Source organism: Durio zibethinus, chromosome 28 (assembly GCF_047325235.1).
Source record: "Durio zibethinus cultivar Kanyao isolate XHJ-2024 chromosome 28, ASM4732523v1, whole genome shotgun sequence".
NCBI lineage: Eukaryota > Viridiplantae > Streptophyta > Magnoliopsida > Malvales > Malvaceae > Durio > Durio zibethinus.
Genome location: NC_143189.1, coordinates 5,930,769 through 5,954,139, shown reverse-complemented (window position 1 = coordinate 5,954,139; position 23,371 = coordinate 5,930,769). Strand labels below are relative to the sequence as shown.

At 29.8% G+C, this 23,371-nt stretch overlaps 1 protein-coding gene and 1 pseudogene across 2 annotated transcripts; one reads left to right on the top strand and one right to left on the bottom strand.

Annotated features, from left to right (window-relative positions):
- Positions 1-225: 225 nt before the first annotated feature.
- Positions 226-4,249, top strand: LOC111280783 (polyadenylate-binding protein 6-like; annotated as a pseudogene). The gene is made up of 8 exons (XR_016335144.1): positions 226-582; positions 1,091-1,400; positions 2,243-2,502; positions 2,609-2,905; positions 3,023-3,309; positions 3,401-3,476; positions 3,551-3,770; positions 3,885-4,249. The product of XR_016335144.1 is annotated as a polyadenylate-binding protein 6-like (transcript).
- Positions 4,250-4,399: 150 nt separating this feature from the next.
- Positions 4,400-6,254, bottom strand: LOC111280782 (GDSL esterase/lipase APG-like). Its single transcript, XM_022868251.2, has 5 exons — positions 5,929-6,254; positions 5,711-5,841; positions 5,353-5,586; positions 4,956-5,211; positions 4,400-4,835 (listed from the first exon to the last, which is right to left on the bottom strand). The coding sequence occupies exons 1-5, from the start codon at positions 6,194-6,196 to the stop codon at positions 4,642-4,644; spliced, it is 1,083 nt and encodes a 360-aa protein (XP_022723986.2). The 5' UTR covers positions 6,197-6,254; the 3' UTR covers positions 4,400-4,641.
- Between the last annotated feature and the right edge of the window lie 17,117 nt (positions 6,255-23,371).

Here is a 23,371-nt window from a genome sequence, read left to right as displayed (position 1 = left end):
AATTAATTACATCAACAGTAAATATTATATTAATTTATAAAATTGTAATTAAAGTATTATATTAAAAAAAATTTTAAACTTTAAATATTACATTAAATATTTTAATATCTCATAATAAAACACGTGTCAAAAGGATGAAGCGAGTGTTCAAGTATGAAAGTGCCTCCATTCGCGTTAGGTCCGTACAAAATAATAATCCAAATCGCCATTGCCCTACTACACAAACCACCACCTCACCGTTATAACGAACCAAAAGCAAAACCCCTCCATCTCTTTCCTTTCTCTCTCTCTCTCTCTCTCTGGGTTTAAGCAAACGAAACAACGAAATGGCGTCAGAACGATCACCGTCGTCGTCTCTTCCGCCATTGCCGCTAACGGCGCCAACAGTTGCAGGAGGAGGGTGGAATTCTATGCAGAGAGCGTCATTGTACGTGGGTGATTTGGACCCGGATGTTACAGAGGCTGACCTCTTTAACAAATTCTCTGCCGTTGCACCAGTCGCTTCTCTTCGCCTTTGCCGATGCCTCCGTACGAGAAAGTCTCTTCGTTATGGCTACGTCAACTTCTTGACTCATTCTCATGGTAACTCTCTCGTTTTTGCTTTCTTGGGTTCTTCGTTTCTTGAGATCTTTTTAAAGCTCTCTTTTCTCTGTTTCTCGACTTCTCCAGGAGAGTTTTTTTCTTCATTTTGTTTCATGTTAAAAATTTGGGTTTCTTTTTTTTTTTTTTTGTTTTGTCTCTCTTTAACTTGTTTCTTTGCTTTCATGCATTTGTTTTCTTGAACTCAGTTTTCAGCATGAGTTTCCTTCATTTCATTAGGTAAAAAAAGCTTGTATTTCACATAAATTTCTTGTTTGGTTCACATTGTTTTCTCTGAATCTGTTCAACTAAGCTTGGCAGTTTCATTGTTCATATTGTTTGGTTAGTTCTTAGCTTCTTGCCTTGTTTTCTTTTCGCTTTTTCTCGAACGATTTCTTTTGTGGACTATTTTTTCAAGAATTCTAGGTTTCTTTGTCTTCCTTTTTATTTTTTATGCGTTTCTGTTTTCTGTAGAATCATATATATTAATGTTATCCTTTGTTTTGATCAGCATCTAAAGCTTTAGCTTGTCTAAACCACACTGACCTGAAGGGAAAACCAGTGAGGATAATGTGGTGTCATAGAGATCCTTTCCCTAGAAAGATTGGTCTTGCCAATCTCTTTGTCAAGAACCTGGAGCCTTCTATCAGCTCTTCTGGCTTGGAGGGAATCTTCTGCCGTTATGGGACTATTCTTTCTTGTAAAACTGCCGAAGAAAATGGCAAGAGTAAAGGTTTTGGATTTGTACAGTTTGATTCTGAGGAATCAGCTATGGCTGCCATGACCGCTCTCCATAATACTATGCTTGAAGGGAAGAAGTTGTAAGTATTCTGATCTCATTTCTCTCGTATTCTTTTTCAACCTTTATATCTCCTTTGTAATATATTTGTATAGTTGTATTAACTGTTAGATTATGGGTCAAAATCTTTTCTGATTGTGGCTTCCTTATTATGCTCATTTGAGGAGCTATAGTTCTCTTGATTATCCTAATTCCTAACTTCCAAATTCCAAGGTGTAAATGCCCGAATGATGTTGTTCCTCTGAGTTTTATTATGATTCTTGAAAATGGACAGAGGAAGAAAGGAGTTGATGATAAGAATAAACTGATGGCTCTTTCCAAGATGTAGATGAGGCCTAAGATCTCCTACCTTACATAGTTACACTTAGTGTGATTTCGCAGCCTCCAAAATAGTCACTTAAATGACGTCAGATGGTAGTACAATTTCATTAAGATGCAGAAAGATGGAGGTTCTATACTCTATCCTGGATTGTAGGTTCTTCTCCTGCAAAATCAGTCCAACAGACAAAAATGAATAATTTGCTTGTATTTGTCTCTCTTTTCCTCCATGGACAGCTGAATTCTTGCATTTTGGGTTTATAATTTTGATTAACTTACATTGGTGCTTTTATTTTGTGATGGTTCTTGTATCCATCCTTTTCATGTTTTAGCATGCAACTTACTTCAGTTGTTTCCTGTTTGCTTTTGATTCTATACATAAAGTTTCTCTGTCATTCAGCTCTGTTTTCCCTCCAGACATTTCTACTTTTGTTTGTTTCCACTCTAACCTCTGGATGGAAAGGGTTTTCATTTATTTCTTTAATCTTTTTGCTTTGTTGATTTGTTAAGCTAATGCCTGATTTGTTTGTTGCACTTCCTTGGCAGATATGTGTCCAAATTTGTCAGGAAGAGCGAGAGGACAGCAGCTGCTGAAAAAGAGAAGTTCACTAATCTATATGTGAAAAATTTGGCTGATGGAATAACAGAGGATCTCCTTGAAGAAATGTTTTCTAGATATGGGAAGGTTTGCAGCGCTGTAATCATGAAGGATGGCAAGGGGAGCTCAAGAGGTTTTGGGTTTGTCAGCTTTAAATCCCCAGATGATGCTAAGAAGGCTCTGGAGGTCATGAATGGTGTACAACTGGGTAAAAGTTGTCTTGTTATGACTCTTTTGTTTCCCCTTGTTTAAAATTTAGCAATTCATAAAAAAAGATCAATCATTTACATAAGTAAAATTGATTTTTTAATCAGGTTCAAAGAATTTGTTTGTTGGAAGGGCTCAAAAGAAGGCTGAAAGGACAGAGCTATTGAAACATACGTACAAGGACAACTTCAACGGCCGTTTTGAGAAATTGAAGGCTTCAAATCTCTATGTGAAGAACCTCAATCTATCCATTGATGACAAAAAATTAAAACAACTTTTTGCCCAATTTGGACAAATAACCTCAGCAAGGGTGATGCGCCATGAAAGTGGAATGAGTAAGGGATTTGGCTTTGTGTGCTTCTCCTCTTCTGAAGAAGCGATGGCAGCTTTGCATGGGCTTAATGGTGAGACAAATTTCTCTCTGCCTCTTTTCCTATGTCCTCATAATTTGAGTTGTGATTTCTTTTGAAGATTTTTGTGGGACATTTTGTGGTTACTAATGTGAATTTGCAATTGCTTAGGAATTTTTTTTGAGGGAATGAATCTGTATGTGGCAGTAGCTCAGCGCAAACAAGATCGCTTTAAGGCATTGCAGAACTACTTTGTACAAAACATCCCCATGCAGTCCTCTTATCAATCTAGTTGCAGTGCTGTTACTCCTCAGTTCCACCCACTTTACTTCAATTCCCCTCCTTGCGCTCCTCTTTTCCCTCTCCCGAGCCAGCCATCCTTATGTCAGCATTTTGTTGCAAACTTGGGCATTCAGTATCCTTTTGCTACAACACAGGACCAGCAAAACTTCTCATGCGTAAGCATGTCTCTTGGTTTTCTTAGAAACTAGTTTTTTATTCTGCAGCTCCATTCTGGAATTTATTCATGCATTGCTCATGATTTAACAGGATCTCATGAGACAAATGCATCCGGGCAATTCTTGGATCAGAAGAGATTGGGACCAGTGGGTGTACAAACATCATGTATGAGATACCTTTTTCCTTCAAATGATAGATTTTTAATTTGGAGACTCTTGATATTTGCTAATGGAATCTCATAACAAGTTTTCATATACCATTTCCTTTTGTTATTTGCTTACCATGTCGATTCTGGGAGTTAGAAAGTAGCCTTCAGGAACAAGGGGAACAAAACGTGTGAGCCGGCAGAAAATTCCTCTGTTGCAGTAGCAGCTATCCAATCTCTTACTGCTGCAACATCCCCCGTAAACTATAAGAAGAACAATGAAAATGTAACACACCCATTTGTAGAGAATCTTCATGCTTGAGATCTATATTTCCTAGTAGAATATCTTCTTTTAGGAGAATGTGTCAATGTATACATGCCTATTCTTTTTAATGTTATCTAATAAATTCTCTCTCTCTCCCTCTCTCTGCCTGAATATGCAGCGAAGGTAACAGGAGTGCTGCAGGAGATGAAGAATTCTGATGTACTCAATCTACTTAATTCTCCAAATTCCTTGGCCGTGCAAGACAAGTCAGTTCAAGGGTTGAAGGAGGCAAATGCTAGGACCTGTAGTGATGCTGTTATTTTAGCCAACCCCCAATCTGCCTGTTGCTTGAGCTATTAGCTGGTGTCATTATACATTTCTAACATGAGTACTGTTTTCCTTAGTAGTTTTTCAATTTTGCCAATCACTTGCTGTTGATGTATGAATCATTGCTATATGCTTTCTGGTCATTTGGCGACCCATGTGCCCTTCTATTGATTGTTTTCTGAAGAACATCTGGAGCTTTCTGATTGTGCGGCCTTTTCATATACTCTCTTCTACATCTTTTTCTTTGAGGTTCAATTTTTCCCAACATTGTATCATTTCATTTTTTGGTCCTAAGATACATTTAGGAATTGTAGACAGAAAAAAGTAAAGGAAAACAAAACAGGAGGATACATGGAGAAAAAGGAATGTCAATTTCATTTTCCTCAATCAACTTGAAGATCCTTGGTCGCAATTTCTTTAACAGTATGTCACATAACTAATTAAAATCATCTTGATAGACATTGAATTTTCTGGCATACATGATTAGAAAGACAATATTCTGCAGTATGAATAATTTTTTGATCAAGCTTACGGAAAAACACTACTAGCAGGCTTAGTAAAGTTTACCAAGGCCTAGTAGACTGTCCTTGGGAATCAAATGAGGGCAATGCCCTGAACAATCAATGCATCAGCAAGGACCTGATTAGCAGCCTGAGATGGGTGAACACTGTCCCAAAACACATACTGGGTGGCGTTGGAACAAGTTCCAGGTGTGTTTGGATTGCACAAGAATGCGGTTGTCTCTACTGTCCCTGTTCCACAGCAGCCTCTTGTTGCTTCCACAAACCCTACCAAAGCAGAGTCGTGAGTTTACTCACAATCAATTGCTTATGTATCAATTCTATTCATCATTTGAAAGAGTTTTTACTAGGCTAATACATGGAGAAAGCTCTTTCCTTAGTCCTTACCATAGTTTGATGGAGATTTAACAATATCGTTAAGTGCCTTGAAAATGTCAAAAACCACAATCTTAAGATCAGGATGCTGCTTCTGGAGATTGGCTGCAGCCGAGTTTAGCTTTTTATTGAATTGCTGGGCATCGGTGTTGAACCTGGAGACACATCCCTTCTCGTGGTAACCAAACAATGTTCTTGCTAAGGGAACACAACCTAATGGTGGGAGAGAAGTAGCTCCAATTTTCCTGGCTCCCAAGCCATACAAGTTCTGTTTGTCAATCAAAGCACCCAAAATTTATTAAAGATTCAGCTGTTCAAAGCGATAATAACAATTCCATGGAGTGTGCCATGCTTGTGCTCGCACAATTAATAAAAGTGATTTACCAGAACGAAGCAAGCAATTATATACCTTGACAAAACTTGTGAAGGTATCAATAAGGAATGAGCCGTATTGGTCTGGAGTATAGGCTTGGTTAAGTAAAGGATTGACATAGTAGTTCTGGAGAAAGTCACCGCTTCCAGCGCTCAATAAATACAGTGCATCCTTAATGATGGATGCTGATTTGCTACTGCCAGCGACCTTTGCTAGCTTTGCCTGATACTCCTTGAAATACTCTACCTGCCGGGTCAATGTGATAGCATGCTGCAAATAATATGAAAAAAAAGGAGATTAAAAAAAAAGGAAAGTCGAAACTTTATACTGCAAGGCTATTAACGTTGAGATTCAGACTATAAGATTTTCATAAGATTAAAGATTCAAATGTCACATTGATCATGGCAGCTTTGTCATCATAGCCAGATCCAGCTGAAGCAAAATTGGCTCCAATGAGAAGGTTCTTCCCTGATGCTTCTGGGCTAAGATATGCTGGTGGATAGGTTGTAAACCCCAGAGTTTCAGCTGCAAGAAGGAATTTCAGTAAAAATTTTTATCATTCTATTTCAGCTACTTAAAGGAAAAAAGACAGCTGACTAGCCTTCTACTTACCAGTGATGTCAGTGGCTAATTTTCCATTGCAAAACCTCCCGGTAGGCTTATGGTTTGGGAAGTCCCTTCCGTAAGGCGGGTAATTAGCCTTGAAGATGGTGGGGAGATAGTCATTGTTGCCGACATCTACCACAGAGTCACCAAAGGTTATGATTGCTGGAACAAGAGTGGTTGGTTCTTGCGCATACCCTCCACTTACTGATGCAAATGCAAAGATCAAAAACAGTAGCCTTCTGCTATAAGCATCCATTTTTTTTTTCTTTAGCATGGGATCGTACTATGAAGCTTTGAGCACTGAGTTAGCCTTTATAAGCCGACCGAAAGTGACTAGAATGTGGCCTCTCGAAAGAGGATGGGGTTGAGAAAGGCCAGTAAATGAGAGTAGTTCATATGAATTTTATCATTCATGTCGCTATTAACCAATTTCCCCATCATGGGCCCCAGATTTTATTTCTCTTCTTTTTTCGATTTCCATTTAGTACTCTTCCTTCGGTTTACTCATAAAAATGCATTGATATTGAGAAGCTTACATTTATGAATTTTTCTATCTAAAAAAACAAAGGACGGTGGTTGGCATGATAATAAAGAGGGTTGTTTTTGGATTGGAACCGAGGAGAAACTGCATACGCAGGACTTGGCGAATTGTTTAACAAATTTAGTATGCGGTGCCTCTGTATTACTGTACAAATTTCTACTTTTTCAGAGAAAAAAAGTAACGAAAAGTATCCAAACAAATTGCATCTCCACTGCTTTTTACAAAGACTTTGATTATGCCAATTGCCAGGTTAAATGATGATTGTCTGATGAAACTAGATTTGGGAGGATGATTTATGCACCTTCACATATATTTATTTTTAAGTTCATTAAAATTCGTAACTTTTAAATGTTAACTTTATGTTAAAATTAAAAAATTCATAGACATAAAATGCCCACTTTTAATTAAGGCTTTGGAACCAATGTTCTAACATGTAAATAGTTGACAGTGATTGGGTATTGGGATTTGAAAGTCAAAAATATCAGAATAGGGAATGGATAGAAGCATGGTTAATCCGTCTAGACTATGGCGGTTTGGATTATCACCCGAGTGTCATTTATAGCCTAACCATGAATTTTGTCATGCTGATAATTTTCCAGAGAACGGTACTCTCTATAGCTAGGCTGCATAATGATTTTGTCCCTCACATGCAAATTCCAATTTCAAAGTTTATTTCCCTTGCATCCAGTTCCAGATCAAGAGAGTCAAAAGTGGGGCTAAAAGTTGCAGTCATGTAAAGCCACGAGGGAAGACCACCGAGCTTCATTCATTACATGTTGCTGTCATGGGTAAAAAATTAGGCCCAACAAGGTTTTTCTAAAAGGTACTCAAAAATTGGATCTGATTTACAGATTTTATCTTTGTATGGTTATAGTGTAGGTAAAATATATTATTGGTTATTTAATTATGATTATTTTTTAAAATAATTGTTTAATTATTAAAGTTTTTAATTTAATTAATAAATTTTAAGTATTTTATTTTATCATTTAACTATTAGTTTTTAATAATACCTGATGTGATATTAGTACATTAGCTATTAAATAATGTCATGTTAATATATGATTAACGGTTAAATGATAAAAAAAATATTTATTCAAAATTTATTACTTTAATAATTAAATTAAAAAGTTTAATAGTTTATTAATTATTTAAAAAATAAGTATAAATAAGTTACTAATCATATAATTTATCCGATATAACATGTACCATGAGTAGTAGCCATTAAATTGTAGCCTCAAGTTACCTCTTCGAATGTATAAATGAAAGTGGGTGTGCTTGCTCGGGGTTAGGGGTGTTTATGGTCGTTGACAATGTCCAGGCTGGCTCACTTTCGGCAGGGAACATGGATTTAGGTGACCTTCACCGAAACCCAACAGGCAACAACTGGGGCTGAACTGGACTCTCAAGTCATACAGGCATGTGTAATAAAAGCTTGCCTGCAAACTTGTTTGTTTTGTTGTGGCTTTATTTGCTTCCTCTTTCTGTTTTGGAAAACTTTTGACATTCAACAGAATTGAATTGGCTGTTGGATCAAGTTAGAGAAACTTACATTACATGAGCTTATGAGGCAGAAAGCGAAATTATATGAAGCTTCCATTGACTTGAAATCTTCTGCAATTGTCAAACGTGACTCTGTTTAACTTTTATGTCACGCTTTCTTCAAAACCATAGTCTTTTAGAGTCTAGCTGAACCTAGAATTCGGGTGATAGATTTAGATGCATCAAAAAGATGGCTAGCTGTTGGTTTTTCCATGATTTAGCTGCCTGGATTCCGGTATTTTATTGTTGATAATAATGCCGGTGCCACTATTAAATGATTGGATCAATAGATTAAAGTTCGTATTTTTTAATAAAAAAATTTTAAATTTAAATTTTATAAGTGATTATTTATTAATATCATTTCAAATATATAATTTATAATTATTTATTTTAAATTATCAAATACGACATATTTTATCTTAATTTATAAAACTAAATAATTTATCTACCTCAAATATATATATTTTTTAAAATAATAATAATGCCGGTGCCAATTGACCAGAAGAGAAAATGGTGAAATTTCAAAGCTGAAGCGGGGACTGCATATTGTTGGGTATGATATGACAAGGTTTTTGTTTTTAAATTAAATTTGCGGTGAGGGCAGATTTTAAAAACAGAATTCCCCTAGAAGAGATATTAATTTATAAATTTTTTTATTAAGAGAAATTTATGGCAATAAAATTCGAATATATGTGTTATAAACGAAATAAAGAAACCTTATCCAAAATATCATGTAAATTTCTTTGAAAATACACAAAACAACATTACACACAAGACTGAAAACACATTTTCCATTGCCTTGTAAATTATACTCCTTCAAGGATAAATTTTTAAAATCTAAAGCCAAGTTTATTATAAGCTAATCAGTTGATTTAGCCCATGAGTGTTATTAGTATAAAATAAAAAACAAAATAGAAGAAAAAAAAAAAATCTTATTGACAGTTTTCCGGTGGTCTTTTGGTATCATATTTGGTACCTATCGAAAGCTCTTTTCTAGACTTCTTCACTGGTTTTTGTTGCACCTATTTGGTTGTATATTTTAAGAGTTACTAATTTTTAAAGTTGTGAAAAAATGGGCATTCAATAGTTTTGGTAACTCAATTTTGCGTCGTCGAAATTCTCTATTTCATTGGTTGAAAAAATGGGCATTTAACAGTTTAGGTTATATTTTTATAGTAAAACAAATATATTTTTTAGTGGTATAATTGGTGTATTTAGATGATCTATTGGTTAAGAGAATCGAAACTTTAAAATAAATTTTATGAATCTATAATTCAAAAAATATGAACTATTTGAAATGATTTACAAAGTTTTGGCCTTCAAAATTTAGTGTGTTTGGTTTATGAAAATAAAGCTGTTTTTCATTTTCATTTTCACTGAAAATAGAAAATAAATTAAAAAACTTGTTTGGTTGAAAAAATAAAAAATATTTTTAAGAAAATAAAAACAAATCAAAATTTGAAAAAAAAAAAGTTGTTCGAATCATAAGTCTACAAAATAATACCTCTACATTCGCAACTCGCTTGTAAGATTGTTTTCTCTTTCTAAAAGGATTTTCACTTTTCCTCTCTCTAAAATAGACCAAAAAATTTTAACTCCATTTTCAATTACTTCTCTTCTCGTAAACTATAATCCTTTTGTTTTTTTGTTTTTGTATTTTGCATTATGTTTGCCTATTTTTCATTGAATGATTCAACCATATGAACCTATACCTATTCGTTGAACACCCAATTTATCTTATTCCCTTTACAAACTTGTTCTAACGTAAGGTCAATAAAAAACTGGTCAATTTTCACAATAACGCAATAAAATTTTACAATTGCTGACATCCCATAACACTTAGGATTAATTTAGTTTACCATCAACAAGAAATCCTGAAATTTCAACTCAACAAACACAATCAGAATATACTCTATCACATCACCAAATATTGGTCCAACTTAACAAACATACTATATTCCAGCAAGATTATTTCCAACCAAAAAAATAAAAGCTAGCAAGTATCTATCTAAAACACTACAGATATTCAGTAGCAAGCAAGTTATGGTTACATTTAAATTGATCTCCAACAAATTATGGTAAAAGTTTTGATTGGATCAATATGCTAACAATTAATTATTTTGGTAAAACAATTTATTATAACAAAAAATAGTTCTTAAACATAGAATCTTAATCAGAATGAAGAAAAAAAAAAATCATACGTCCAAACCCAATTAAATGGGGAATTTGCACAAAGAGTTGGAACGAGTTCAATTAATTATCAACCATAGAAGTTCAATTAATTATCGACCATAGAAATGTTATTACAACTGAGGAAATAGTAAGAGTTTGTATTTGATCAATAATTGCTCATAGAAAAATATGATACACCAAAAAAGTTTCAAACTTTGATGCCTTTTAATCCTCCGGTCTTCCTTCCTAGATTAACTCCAATATGATACTTATTTATACTACCGTATGATTAAGATGGTTGAGCTAGTTTTCACTAGTTACTTATCCAATTTATGGTATAAATTATTGAGTTGTTCTTCCCCAAATTATTGTCTACACTAATGTATGACGAGAAGAGAGCCTGAGTTGAACTATAATTTGTATATTTATATATTTTTATTAATTAAAGATTGTATTAGAGCTATTAATGATGTTGAAATATCTACTTAGGCTCATGCATTGAAGCAAGTACCATTTCAAAATAGAAAGCAAAATATGTCATAGAATGTAATGGTAGCTTGCTCTCATGACATGCTTTTTACATTTGTGTGTGCTAGATGGGAGGGAACTGCTCATGGCACAAGAGTTTTTTTTAATGCGATATTAAGTAATTCTACTGTGCCAAGCGTTGATACATTTTAATTGATATAATTATTTCTATCAACTACTTAATTGGTTAATGTTGTTTATGTAATTTTCATATTTCTTATGATATTGTAGGTAAATATTATGTAATGGATGCCGAATAGCCAACCATACCTGGACTTTTAGCGGCATTTCATGGAAAAAGATATCATGCACGAGACTTTATAAGTAAGTACCAACTAAGAGGGAAGGAAGAATTATTTAATATAAGACATTCTTCTATTCGTAATGTGATTGAATGAAGTATCGAAGTACTGACAAAAAAATTTGCCATATTGAGGGATATGCCTAATTATCATCTTAGAAAACAATGTCATATACCAAAAGCATGTTGTATTGTGCATAATTTCATTAGGTTGGAAGTCGAAAAAGATGAATTGTTTGAAGAGGGTTAAAGAAAAAACATGTAAGAATTTGATAGCATAGAAGCAACTTCTACTAGTTCAAACAATGAGCAAAATAGCATTTGATATGTTATAAACAGCTGAAATGGCTCAAGTTAGAGAAGAGATTGCTATATCTTTATGAAATAGTTATAAGCAAAATTGAGATTTCAAAAAATAAAACAATTAAGAGGTGATGTAAGTTGTAAAATATCAAAGTACATTTTTTATTAATATTATGAATTAATTTTTATTTGAATTTTTTATTTATTTTAATTGCAATTTGCTTTTATTATTTAATTAAATTTTTTTAAAAGTTGCAATTTAATTAATTATTTAATTATTATTTTCATAATTTTCATTTTGAAAATGAACATGCCAAATACATTTTCATAATTTTCATTTTTGAAAACAAAATTTCATTTTGTGTACCAAACATGTTTTCTAAAATTCAAAAAATAAAAAATGTTTTCAGAAAATGAAAATAGAAAATGAAAATGAAAAATGTTTTCATTAAACAAAAATTAAAAATCATTTTTGTCGAAACAAAATTCTAAATATTACATTCTTACTTTAAATTTGTGTTTTGCAAAATGAAAAAAATTTCAGAGTTGAGAAAATTTTGTTTTTAATTATTTTAAAAATGATTTTCAACCAACAATTGATATATTTAGTTATAAATTATATAAATTTTAGTCATATTATTTTTAATAAATTTTTATTTATTTTAATATATTTTTACTGTATTAATTTCATGCTATTAGTTTTGTTAAATGACTAATAAATTAGATTCAAACATACAAAAATGATAACTATTAAATATTAAAATTAAATATTTATAAAAATTTATATTACTACTAATTTTTGTGTTTTTAAATCTTAACTTCATGTTTTTTTTTCAATTTTAGGAATTTTGCTATATTTAAAGAAAATTTATTTTTATATTTCAAAAATACTTTCAAATAATTCCAATTAGTTATGAATGCTTTCACATAACTCAATTTGCTTAGGATAACCAATGAAAAGTTTGTCTTGTTAAATTTATGTTTTTGATTTAAATTTGGTTTTCAAATATTTCTCTAAATCTGTGATTTGCTGCTTAAGTTTTAGTTAGCGCATTAGATAAGTGATTTGATATCCTTTTGATTTTTTTTTCCCTCAAAATCAACCTTAATGTGAATTTGGATTTTGGTATATTATATATAATATTTTATCCCTTTGGTTTATTAAATTAGGTTAAGCATGCAAGCTATGTCTATATGTGATGTTTTTGCTTTAAATCTATATGTGCTTTTGTTTTGACTTTGAACATGAGTTTATTTGTGTATCAAATATGCGTATATGTATCTAGCTACGAATTGTGATCTTTGTATAAGATATTTTGAAAAGAAAAAGAAAAATATAAATTAGCTTTGTACGAGATAAGTTTTGCAAAAATGTATGAATATTGTTTTCTATATTTGGGTAATCTAAAAATGTGATTTATTTTGTCTTCTAGTATGTCAATGCTTTGACCTTGCCAATGGGGTTTAAATGTTGGCCATGTTGACATATACTTTGTGATATAAATACAGGTTCTGAATCATGTCACTGGTTGAGAATAATAATTTTTATTCATCATACTATTGGTGATATACTTCTGTCCCATTACATTAAAGGGATTACTATAATTTTTGTTTTGTTCCATTGTACTAACAAATTAATTATGATTGTTAGTGTATTGATCCAATTGCTTTTGATAAACCTTTGTCTCATTGCACTAAAAGGACAATTCTGATTTTGACTTATACCATAGGAGTTATGTGTGGTTGTAGTATGTTACGGAAAACTAATAAAATTTATAATTTTGTAATATTTTATTTCGTTTTGTAATCTAAGAATCTGGTTTGTGAAAATATGTTTGTAAATACAAGATTACTTAAAATATTTTCGAATCATTTAGTTAATATTTTGAATGTTTTGTGGCATGCTTAATCCAATTGAGAGGATGCTGGTCGCTTATTAAGTGGTTGACAAAAGATTATGTTGCAAGACTTCATCTATCCTTTATTATCATAGAACTTGAAATGTTTAATAAAATTAGAATACTATTGTATTTTTTGATCAAGTGTAACACGTGAATTTCAAAAACTCGGTTTTGTAAACTATAATTTTTGAAGACCGTTTGGAGTTTTATTTTGAATTAATATAATATTTTGGTGTTTGATTAGTATGATATCTATGACCTTGCATGTTTATGGGATTCCTCTTATAAATATGATTGGGTTTGGGCCTTGACAATGGAGTTGAAAAGATTGCTTTTGGGTCTAGGTTTTGGCTGTAATACGTCCAACAGAACCAAGAAAAAACTCAATGCATACCGACTGACAATACCTATTTCCTTATGCTCAAAGAAACCAAAAGCAGCGGCTAGATCCTCCACTGTGGCAGAGATAGGGCCATAGCTGCAACTGTTTCAGAAGTCTCCTGAATTCAATCCTTATTAAATGAGCTCAAACTTAACATTTTCGATTCACCACGTCAATTGTGATAATGTCAGTTCTATATATACAAGGATATGAAACCTTTGGCTCGCAATTTTTCTTTGTTGGAGAAAAGGTCAACCGAGGACAACTACAAGTTACACATGCTTCAACAGTCTATCAGCTAGCAGACGCACTTACAAAGCCACTACTCAAAGCTCCATTTCAGTTTCTGTTGCCTAAGATTAGTGTCACAAATGGTTCCACCAACTTGTGAAGGTACATCGAAGGGGAAAGAGATTTGAAATCAAATCCAGTTGAAGTTATGAAAGTAGCTGAACATGGAAGCTTAAGTTTGAATTCAATCATATATACCTTGTATATCACATTTGTATTCATATATGTAATCTTTATCATGTAAACATTGCGTTATAAATATAACATGACAACAACACAGGGCATTATCAATCCCAGTCATAGTTACCTATAATTTTATTGTTACCATTTCCAACTTTGCATCTGAAATAGGAATGGAAGGTGTCCGTGAAAATTTTTTGTTGTTTCACTCACATCACAGTCACCCATCATTTTTTGTCTAAGAAAAAATTTAATGTGTAACTATATCACTTACATGTTTGTGAAATAATCAGCTGATTTGTGTTTTATTGGATGATTCGTAGAAAGAGTTAGAAATTCAACTATCTAAAGTAAGAACTAAGGATTAAGGACTTTTCTTTTATATACATTTACCTTTATATCAACGCTGTTTTTCTATAAATGGAACGATAATTTGGTAATTATTATTACATGTAGAAAAAACTTACGAGTTTTTTCTTATGATAAGGCACCCTATAATCTTATTTATAAATTAGAATAGTTTTAAACTTAATTCTCAATACACTTGGAATCCATGTCAGATATATATGACAAATTATATAAAAATAAAATAAATGATAAATTATTTAATTAGTTTTAACTCAGTCAAAAAATTCTAAAATACACATATATTGAAAAAGCCTCATCTTCTCTTCTTTTTTCATTCATCATATCGTCCTCTCTTTATCTTCTTTTCATTTGAATTAAAATATTCATGCATTGTTATTTACTAAAATCAAACTATTGATGTTTAAAGGGTGTTCAATGAAATGTCTAAAAGAAACTTTCTTGTTTACGAATTTTGTTAGCGAGGAACCCAGTGAAAGTATAACATTATCCTGACAATACTTCAGGACCTTAACTCTCTGAAATTGGAACTGAATTTAGCAGCAAGGCTGTGAAGAAAGTAGATGGAAAAATAAAAGGGAGAGACTCCATGGAATATAGACAAATACTATTGCAAATTATGTTGAGAGGGAAAGAGAGAAGGGAAAAATCTAAGATTAAAACCAAAAGATGTATAACAAGGAAGAAATAAAAATTTTTTTAAAAAAACTATAAAATAAAATTTGAAGAGCATTTATTTGATGGGAAGTGAATTATCATGGTGTGATGGTTTTATATTTTTAGAATCATTCAAAAAATTTCGTGAAGGAGATCCTAACTCTTGCCCAAAAAATAAAGATTTAAAAAGAGATGAATAATTATTTAAAAAAAAAAGAAATAGATGAATAGGTTCTTGTTGGCACAAAAAAAAGAGATTATTTGGATACAGATTGAAACTCCAATACTCTCTAGATCTACTCCAGAAGATGCCCAAAATTATTTGGTGCTCTCAAGAATCCAGGAACATTCTATGCTTGGCCTCAAAGTCCCGCACCTTTTTCAATTAATGGTTTTTGGTTTTGATAAGTATTATCAAATAACAAGGTAAGTTTATACTTGTTGTTAGGGCATGTTACAATGTTGCAATGATTGTCTTCTATCTAATAAGCTTTATGTATTTTTTAAGAGATGAATAGTTATAATGGTAAAAGGGAGAGAAGATAAAAAAAGAAAGTGACGTGGGATTGCATGCTGACATGGAATTGAATTGTATAATACTATATGTTTTTAAAAATAAAGTTTAAAAGTATCCCACTTAAAGAAATAAGATATCAAAGTACCTTTGTTTAGGAAAAAACTCAAAAACTTACAGACCATTTGGATGTGAGACATCATTTAGATTTTAAAGGTCAACGCTAAGGAAAGGTCATTGATAATAGTTATAACAGTTTTAACACCTCCTTTCAGTTTTCTCATTTACGGGACTAGCAACATTACCTTAAATAGTATTTGTTGCTTGCTTTACATAAATAAATTTAAATTAATGAATAATTAAATTTATCTATTATTATTATTATTTATCTTAAATTACCGAATTAAATTTTAATTTTAATTTTTAACATTCAATTTCATTATAAATAGGAATAATAGCCTTATGTGTGGTATGTGTTGATTTGAAGATATGTTTCAATACTTTTATTTTGTTTAGGTTCACTTTTAATTTTTTTATTAGATCCATTTGTTTGTTTGTTTGTTTTTTTTTTGTTCTTTCATTTGTTTTCATAGTTGATTTTTTTAATGAATTAATTTTTAAGTTGTATAAAAAAAAGTTACTTATGCTATGTTAATTTCCAACACTGCCTCAATTACAAATAAAATTCTCAATGTATTTTACTTTAAAATGGAGATTGATATCATTCTAACTACATAATTACCTGCATGTAACCCAACTAGCGAAGAATCATCACCAAGATGAGCATGCATATTGTTATAATCATATCAAATTTCCGAAAAGCAATCAATTATTTACCTTCTTTGCAGTTTTTCTTACCTTATTTATCCACGAGAGTCATATCAAGGTATAAAAATTTTCATATCAAGGTACAAAAATTTTCATTCTTTTTACTAATTAAGTAATCAGGTTTATGAAATAATTTAATTAATAACTTCAGAAACTAAACCATGGGGTAAAAAAGAAACTTTGAAAGAATAAATCAGGCCATGAAATCCTTGGCATTCGATGAAAATTTCAAAAATTTTTGTAAAAAGTCCTATACAAACCCAATCAAACAAAAACATAAAGGGGAGAAATATAGAAAATATACAAAGATTATATAGGAGGCAATTGGCAAAAATCAAGCAATACACAAAAATGCATATACAGACTAGGTTTTGATTCTGGAATTCAGTGGTTTTAATTTCTGGGTTTCGCTCTAGGAATTCATTGTTAAAAGTTTAAGGTTTTGATTTTGGGTTCTAGGTCAATATTCTAGTGATTTGTGGGAATCATCTTGGGTGTAGTTTTATTTTGGAATTAATTTTGAAAATTTTGGATTTTGATTCTCTGAGTCCTGGGATGACTATTGAAGTTAAATTTTAAATTTTAAATTTTGGTTCAATTTTGGATTCTGGGAATTATTGGAAGATTTTTGGTTTAATCCTTGAGGCCTTCTGGGTTTGGATTTGATTTTGATTTTTGTTAGGCTGGTTATAAGAATTTGGTGAATTTCTAGAATTTGTTTTTGATTTTCTGGGAATTTGGTTTGAATTTTGGGTTTTCAGGCTCGAAGGTTTGAATTTTTTGATTAGGTCATGGTGGTTGGAGAATTTTAGGTGGTTGTTTCTAGGTTGGTTTGAATATTCTAGTGGCTGTTTGAAGTTTTCAGCTTCAAAATCTGGGATATGCTTGGTTGATTGAATTTTGTAAGAACTTTTAGAAAGAAATCAGAGAAAAACTAAACTAAAAAGAAAGAGAAGAGAAGATAGGTCTGAAAAAAAAAAAGGATTTTACCTTTTATATTGAGCCAAATTGACATCATTTTGAAGTGTTCCTGACCCATGTGTGACTTGGTTGACCCATGTTCCAACCTGACCCGCTCGTTGGTTTTTTCTTTTTTATTTTATTTTATTTTTATTTTTGTTTTTGATTTTTTGATTTTTTTCTTTATTATTTTCCATTTTTTGATTAATTTTTTACTATGTTGTTGTTGTTGTTATCATTATTATTATTATTATTATTATTATTATTATTATTAATTACATTTAAAAAGATGAGGAAAAGAAATTTGGTAAGATTAATATATTTATTTATATTGTTGCATGATTATTAATTAATTGCATGATAATTTATATATTATATTATTGCATGATAGTTATATTATTAGCATGATAATTTTTGTTTATTTTAATTTTTTTTCAAATTTAAGAAAAGGTATTTAAAAATTTTTTCAATAATGCCAAACTATTGGATGATTTAAATCTTGAATTAAGTCTTACCAAACTATTGGAGGACTTAATGGACTTTCTTGAAATAAGTAATTTTTCAATCCTATCAACATATTGGATGATAATCTTTAACAAAAAATCTTACCAACATATTTGAAAATCTTTATGAAAATAAATTGTTTTTATAAAAATAGACTGTGAATCTTCAATGATAGAATTACTAAGAGTGTTGCAAATAATAATCTCTATGTAAATTCTTATGTGTGAAAATCTTGTCTAAAATTTACTAACATAATGGAGAGTTCAGATAAGAATTTCATTACCAAAGTTCTAAATTTTATCTTTACAAAAGAAATGAATCCAAAGATAGAGTCTCTTCAAAATGGAACACTAGTCTCTATGAATAATCTTGAGGTGAGAAAATTATCTTAAATTGCTACCAAACTATTAAAGTAATTTTAAGATCAATTTTCAATAATTAAATTATTTGGTAAATTATAAAGATATTTTAAGGCTTGGATAATATGAAATCAAATTAGTACTATCATTTGGATGGACGCTGAGAGGGTGTTATGACTTTTCTCATGTATAACTATACTTTTAAACTTAAATTTAGTTTTGTAGATTAGAATCTATCATTTAAAGATACCTAAGTTAAGCTTGAAACTTCTCTTTAAAATGGGATAAATTTAGTTAAATGGGCAATACACTTACATAAAAAAAGATTGGTAACAACTCTTTAAATCTATGTCTAGCAATAGATCTATGAATTTATACGTTATAACAAATATCATGCACGTATCTTGAGTTATGCAAGCGGTCCATATTGTTCTTATTTATCATGATGCATTTTCAAAATTATTTTTGTCCACATTCTAATCGGTTTTTAGGGGTTGGTTCTTATAGCTTTTTTGATGCATTTTAAGTCTATTTTAAGTTCATGATGTTTGTTTTAATGTTGCCATGCATCTCATGTTATGTTTCCTTACATTAAAGCTCGTAGGTTCACTTAGTGATCCATTATGTTTTATTTTATTATTTTTCTTTTTAGGTAATGTGTAGTTTACTGTTGGCTATTTCCAGCACTATAAAAGTTCATCTTTAGGTTATTATTCAAGTCTTGTTTATGTCATTTGCTGCCATATAGCTTAGGCTGCATTTTTTTTTAGTTGTTTACATGTCACTATTTTAAGTGTTTGATGAAATGCCTACTTGAAATTCAATCTTTTCATTTTCTATTTTAAATTTTTGGTTAGGATAAGTTTTTAATTTTGGGTGCAGTAGTTAAATGATACATATTAGGTCATTTTCATGTTTAAATCATGTGTATTTATGGTCTTGAATGGTAGGGTAATGTCTACGTCCACTGAGGGTTTATTTATAAAATGTTTGACCTTGCATTTGTCTTTTTACTTGGTTTTAGGGACTAATTTTTGCTGCTGTTCCAGGTTTTGTTCCAGCCCCTAAATTTGCTAAATTTGGTCTTTAATTTGTGCCTTTAACTTGCCTTTCCAATTATGCTTGCATTTATGCTTGTTTGTTAGTCAATTTAAGCTTCATTTACATGTTTATTTGGTTTTAATTATTGTTAATTTGCATGATAATTTAGATTTATAATTTCTTACATTTGTGTATGCCATAGCCCAAAAATTTCGTTTAGTTCATTTTAGGATTTTAGTTCCATATCATTTACCTTTATGTTCAGTCATTGACATGTCATTTATGGGTTAGGTTATTATTTAGGATAAATTGCAATTTTATTTCTTTTTGTTCAATTTAATTTCATATTATGCATGAATAATTATTGTATTTTACTTTATAATGTCTATGTTTTAATTTGGAACCTTTTTAGTTAGGTTTTAGATTCTTTCTTTTTTTAGAATTTTCTATTTTAAGTAACTTTCCACTTTTAGTAAGTTTTAGGGTTAATTTAGGAAATTTTCATAATTTATTAGTAATTAGGGTTAAAGTTTCATTTGGCATAATTTTTAGGTTTAATTAGTTATTAATGTAGGTTTAATTTTATTAATTTAGTTTTATTAAACAAAAATTTTCCCTAAATCCAAATATAGCTTAAATGTCCAATGACAATAGTTCATCATAGGCTAGAAACCCAATCCATGAGAAGATGATAACTCGGAATATCTCTAGTCTATACTACTTGTGTGGCCAGTACACTTACGGTACTCTTGCATGGCCAGCAATAGTAACCAAGGTTAAATTTTTGGTAATTTTAAGTATAAAAAAAGTTACAATGATTGATAATTAAGTTATCATTGATTGATTATTACGTTTTCAATGATTTACTACTAAGTTATCAATGATTTATATTAGTAATAAATTATTTATGATTTACTAATAATTTATTAATGATTTACCATTAAAATATGAATGATTTACCATTAAAATATTGATGATTTACTACTAAGTTATTGATAATTTATTATAAAGTTATTACTAATTTATTATTAAGTTATCATTCATGTATTACTAAGTTATCAATGATTACCTAGTAAGTTATTACTTATTTTTTTAATAAGTTATTATTAATTTACTACTATATTGTTAAACATTTACAACTATATTATAATTGATTTACTATTAAACTATTACATAAAACTATATATTATTATTGATTTACTACTAAATTATCAATTATTGACTACTAAATAATCATTTATTTATTATTAAGTTATCACTAATTTACTACCAAGTTATCCATAATTTACTATTAAGTTATTATCGATTAATTATTAAATTATTGATGATTACTACTAAATTATACTGATTACTTTTAAATTTTCAATGATTAATTAATAAGTTATCAATTATCTACTATTACATTATTGTTGATTTGCGTGTATCCAAAAAAAAAGTAATTGCAATGTATACTAAATGATGTAATTTGTAAAATAGAGAAGAAAAGTAAAAAAAAAAAAAGGGTTTTAAGTGTAGACGACTTGAAAAACAATGAGTAAATACTCTTAATTTGCTATTCGTAGTTTAACATGTAATTATAAATTAAAATCATAACTTACTATATTAACGCAAGTATTAAAATTACATAAATATATAAAATATTTATTAAGTTAATATTTTAAAGATATTCTTATATTTTTTTTGTCTAAGGTGAAATTGTACATATTAAGAAAAGCTTTACTGATAATTTTATTGAATGATTAGTGTATATATTTTCAAACCTATTAGTAAAATACAATTGCATATAAAAAATTGAAAAAAGTTTTAAGCTAACAATGAAATTAATAAACTATGCATTATGTTTATATTTTTTAAGTATATAATTAGTAAAGGTGAATAATTCTTATGGCAATTTGGTCTTGAGAGTTACTGATGTCATAACATATAGATATTTAAATCTATAGTTAGACTTAACAAAAGGAGTTACCATAAATCTTTTTTGAACTAGATGTAATTGGCTACCTAATGAATTTATCTTTTTAAAGAGCTCTTAAGCTTGACTAATGGTTCCTAAAAGAATAAGTTTAGGTCTACAAACTAAAACAAAGTTTTGGAGTTCGGTTATATATGGGGAAGGTTACAGCACCCTGACATACTTATTTGAAGGAAGGTAGCATTTTATTTTAAATTTATCCTAAAGTTTTGATTCTAATAGTTTTAAATTTTAATGTTTAAATATTAGAAATAAATTTTAAGATTCTCTATCAATTTAGTAGATTTTTTAAAAATATTTTTTCACCTTAAGAGTATTCAAGAATCTCATTTATTTTCATGAAAAGGCTCCGTCATCGAAAAAAGATTTAATTATTTTATATTAAGAATTTTTTATATTTTTTTTTGTTGAAAATATATCTAATTCTTTCACCATTTGGGCCAAAATTAGAAATATCTTTTTACCTAGAAATTTCTTAGATAATCAACAATTTGTGATTACTAAGAATTTCATCCTCGAAATTTATTTTTATTTATTATTTTAAAATTTTTTCACCATTTGGGTCAATTTAAAAATTTTTTTATTTTTTAATTTTTGGGACCAAATACAATTACTTTTATTAAAATTTCATCTAAATTATTCCACAATTTAGGACAATTTAGAAAAAATTTTCACCTAAAGATTTCTTAAAAAATTTATCATTTAAAATTTCTAAGAATCTCATCATTGGATAATTAGTATTTAATTCCAAAAATTTTATTAAATTTTTATTTTTTTAATTTTTGCTTTTTTGAATTGAAAATAAAATATTAATTATTGATATTGAAACTTTCTTTAAATTATTCCACCATTTGGAACAAATTTAGAAAAATTTTTTGCCTAGGAATCTCTTAGAAATTTACCATTTGAAATATCTAAAATTTCATCATTGGATAATTATTATTTATTCTAAAAAAACATTTTTATTCTTGTTTTATATTTTCTATTTTTTTCTAAAATTTAATCATACAAAAATATTTTAAATAAATAAAATAACTAACTAAATAAATAAAATAATAATTAAAAAAATCAAAACATAAACAGTTCAGCTTGGCGATTGCGACATGGCTCGGCTTTAGGCAGAAATGGCTCCAGAAACTTGACTTAGTGGCTTGATTTGCAGCTTGGCTCAGCTGGAGCCAAAGACAGGGACGTGGGTTGAATGAAGGTCAAACACTCGGGTTGGGTAGCCCAGCGATAAAACATGCAGATCTTGGTTTTTTTTTAATCTTCAAAACAATGCCGTTTCACACTTATATAAAAGGCCAAAATCTTCTTTTTTGCCAGATTTCCTTTTGTCCCTTCCCTCTCTTCTTTCTCTTTTCTCTCCCTCTCTTTTTAGAATGAAAGAATTCTAGTTGAATGCTTCACTGAAAACTAGGAAAAGTCATCGAAAACTAGAAAATTTTACTAAAAAATGTAAGTTTAATAAAAAAAATTTTGTTTGAATCTGAAAATTTTTCAAAAATTTCCTAAAAAAAAAATTGCTAAATTTTCTTAAAAAATTCTCCTAAAAATTTTTGGCTACTTTCGTGTGCTTTTCTTTGTCTTTTTATCTATGTTTGTGTTTTTACCTCCTTTCTACTTGATTAACGTGTGAATTTATAGAGAGTAGGCAGAAAAGTTCCTGATGGACTATGCCTCCTCCTTTGATAAAAATTTTGTATTATCACAAACATAAGATTTATCTGTTACAATCCAACTACAATCTTGCCAACCAATTCGTGGCAGAATCTTTATTATTTTTTATTTTTTGTTTTTTTTTCCGTTTTTATTATATCTGCTATCACCTAGTTTGACAATGCAAAAAGCTAAAGATAAGTCAAATGAAAAAAATCAAATAAAACAAATAAATAAATTAATCAACAAAAGATAAAACCAAAAATAATAAAATAAAATAATATAAACTAAAAAATAAAATAAAAATAGATAATTGGGCTTAGTAATTTAGACCCTATTGAACTAGGCCCATGGGCTTAGGCTCGACCAATTACGGTGTCTACAATTGATAATTCCACCACCTTTTGAATTATCTAATTCTATGGAAAGTCCAATTAAAGTGTTCAAAATG

Coding starts and splice junctions, on each gene's coding strand:
- LOC111280782 (XM_022868251.2), bottom strand. CDS start 6,196: ATGCTAAAGAAAAAAAAAATGGATGCTTATAGCAGAAGGCTACTGTTT. Junction 5,842..5,928: donor ATTAGCCACTGACATCACTG/GTAAGTAGAAGG, acceptor TCCTTCTTGCAG/CTGAAACTCTGGGGTTTACA. Junction 5,587..5,710: donor ACAAAGCTGCCATGATCAAT/GTGACATTTGAA, acceptor TATTATTTGCAG/CATGCTATCACATTGACCCG.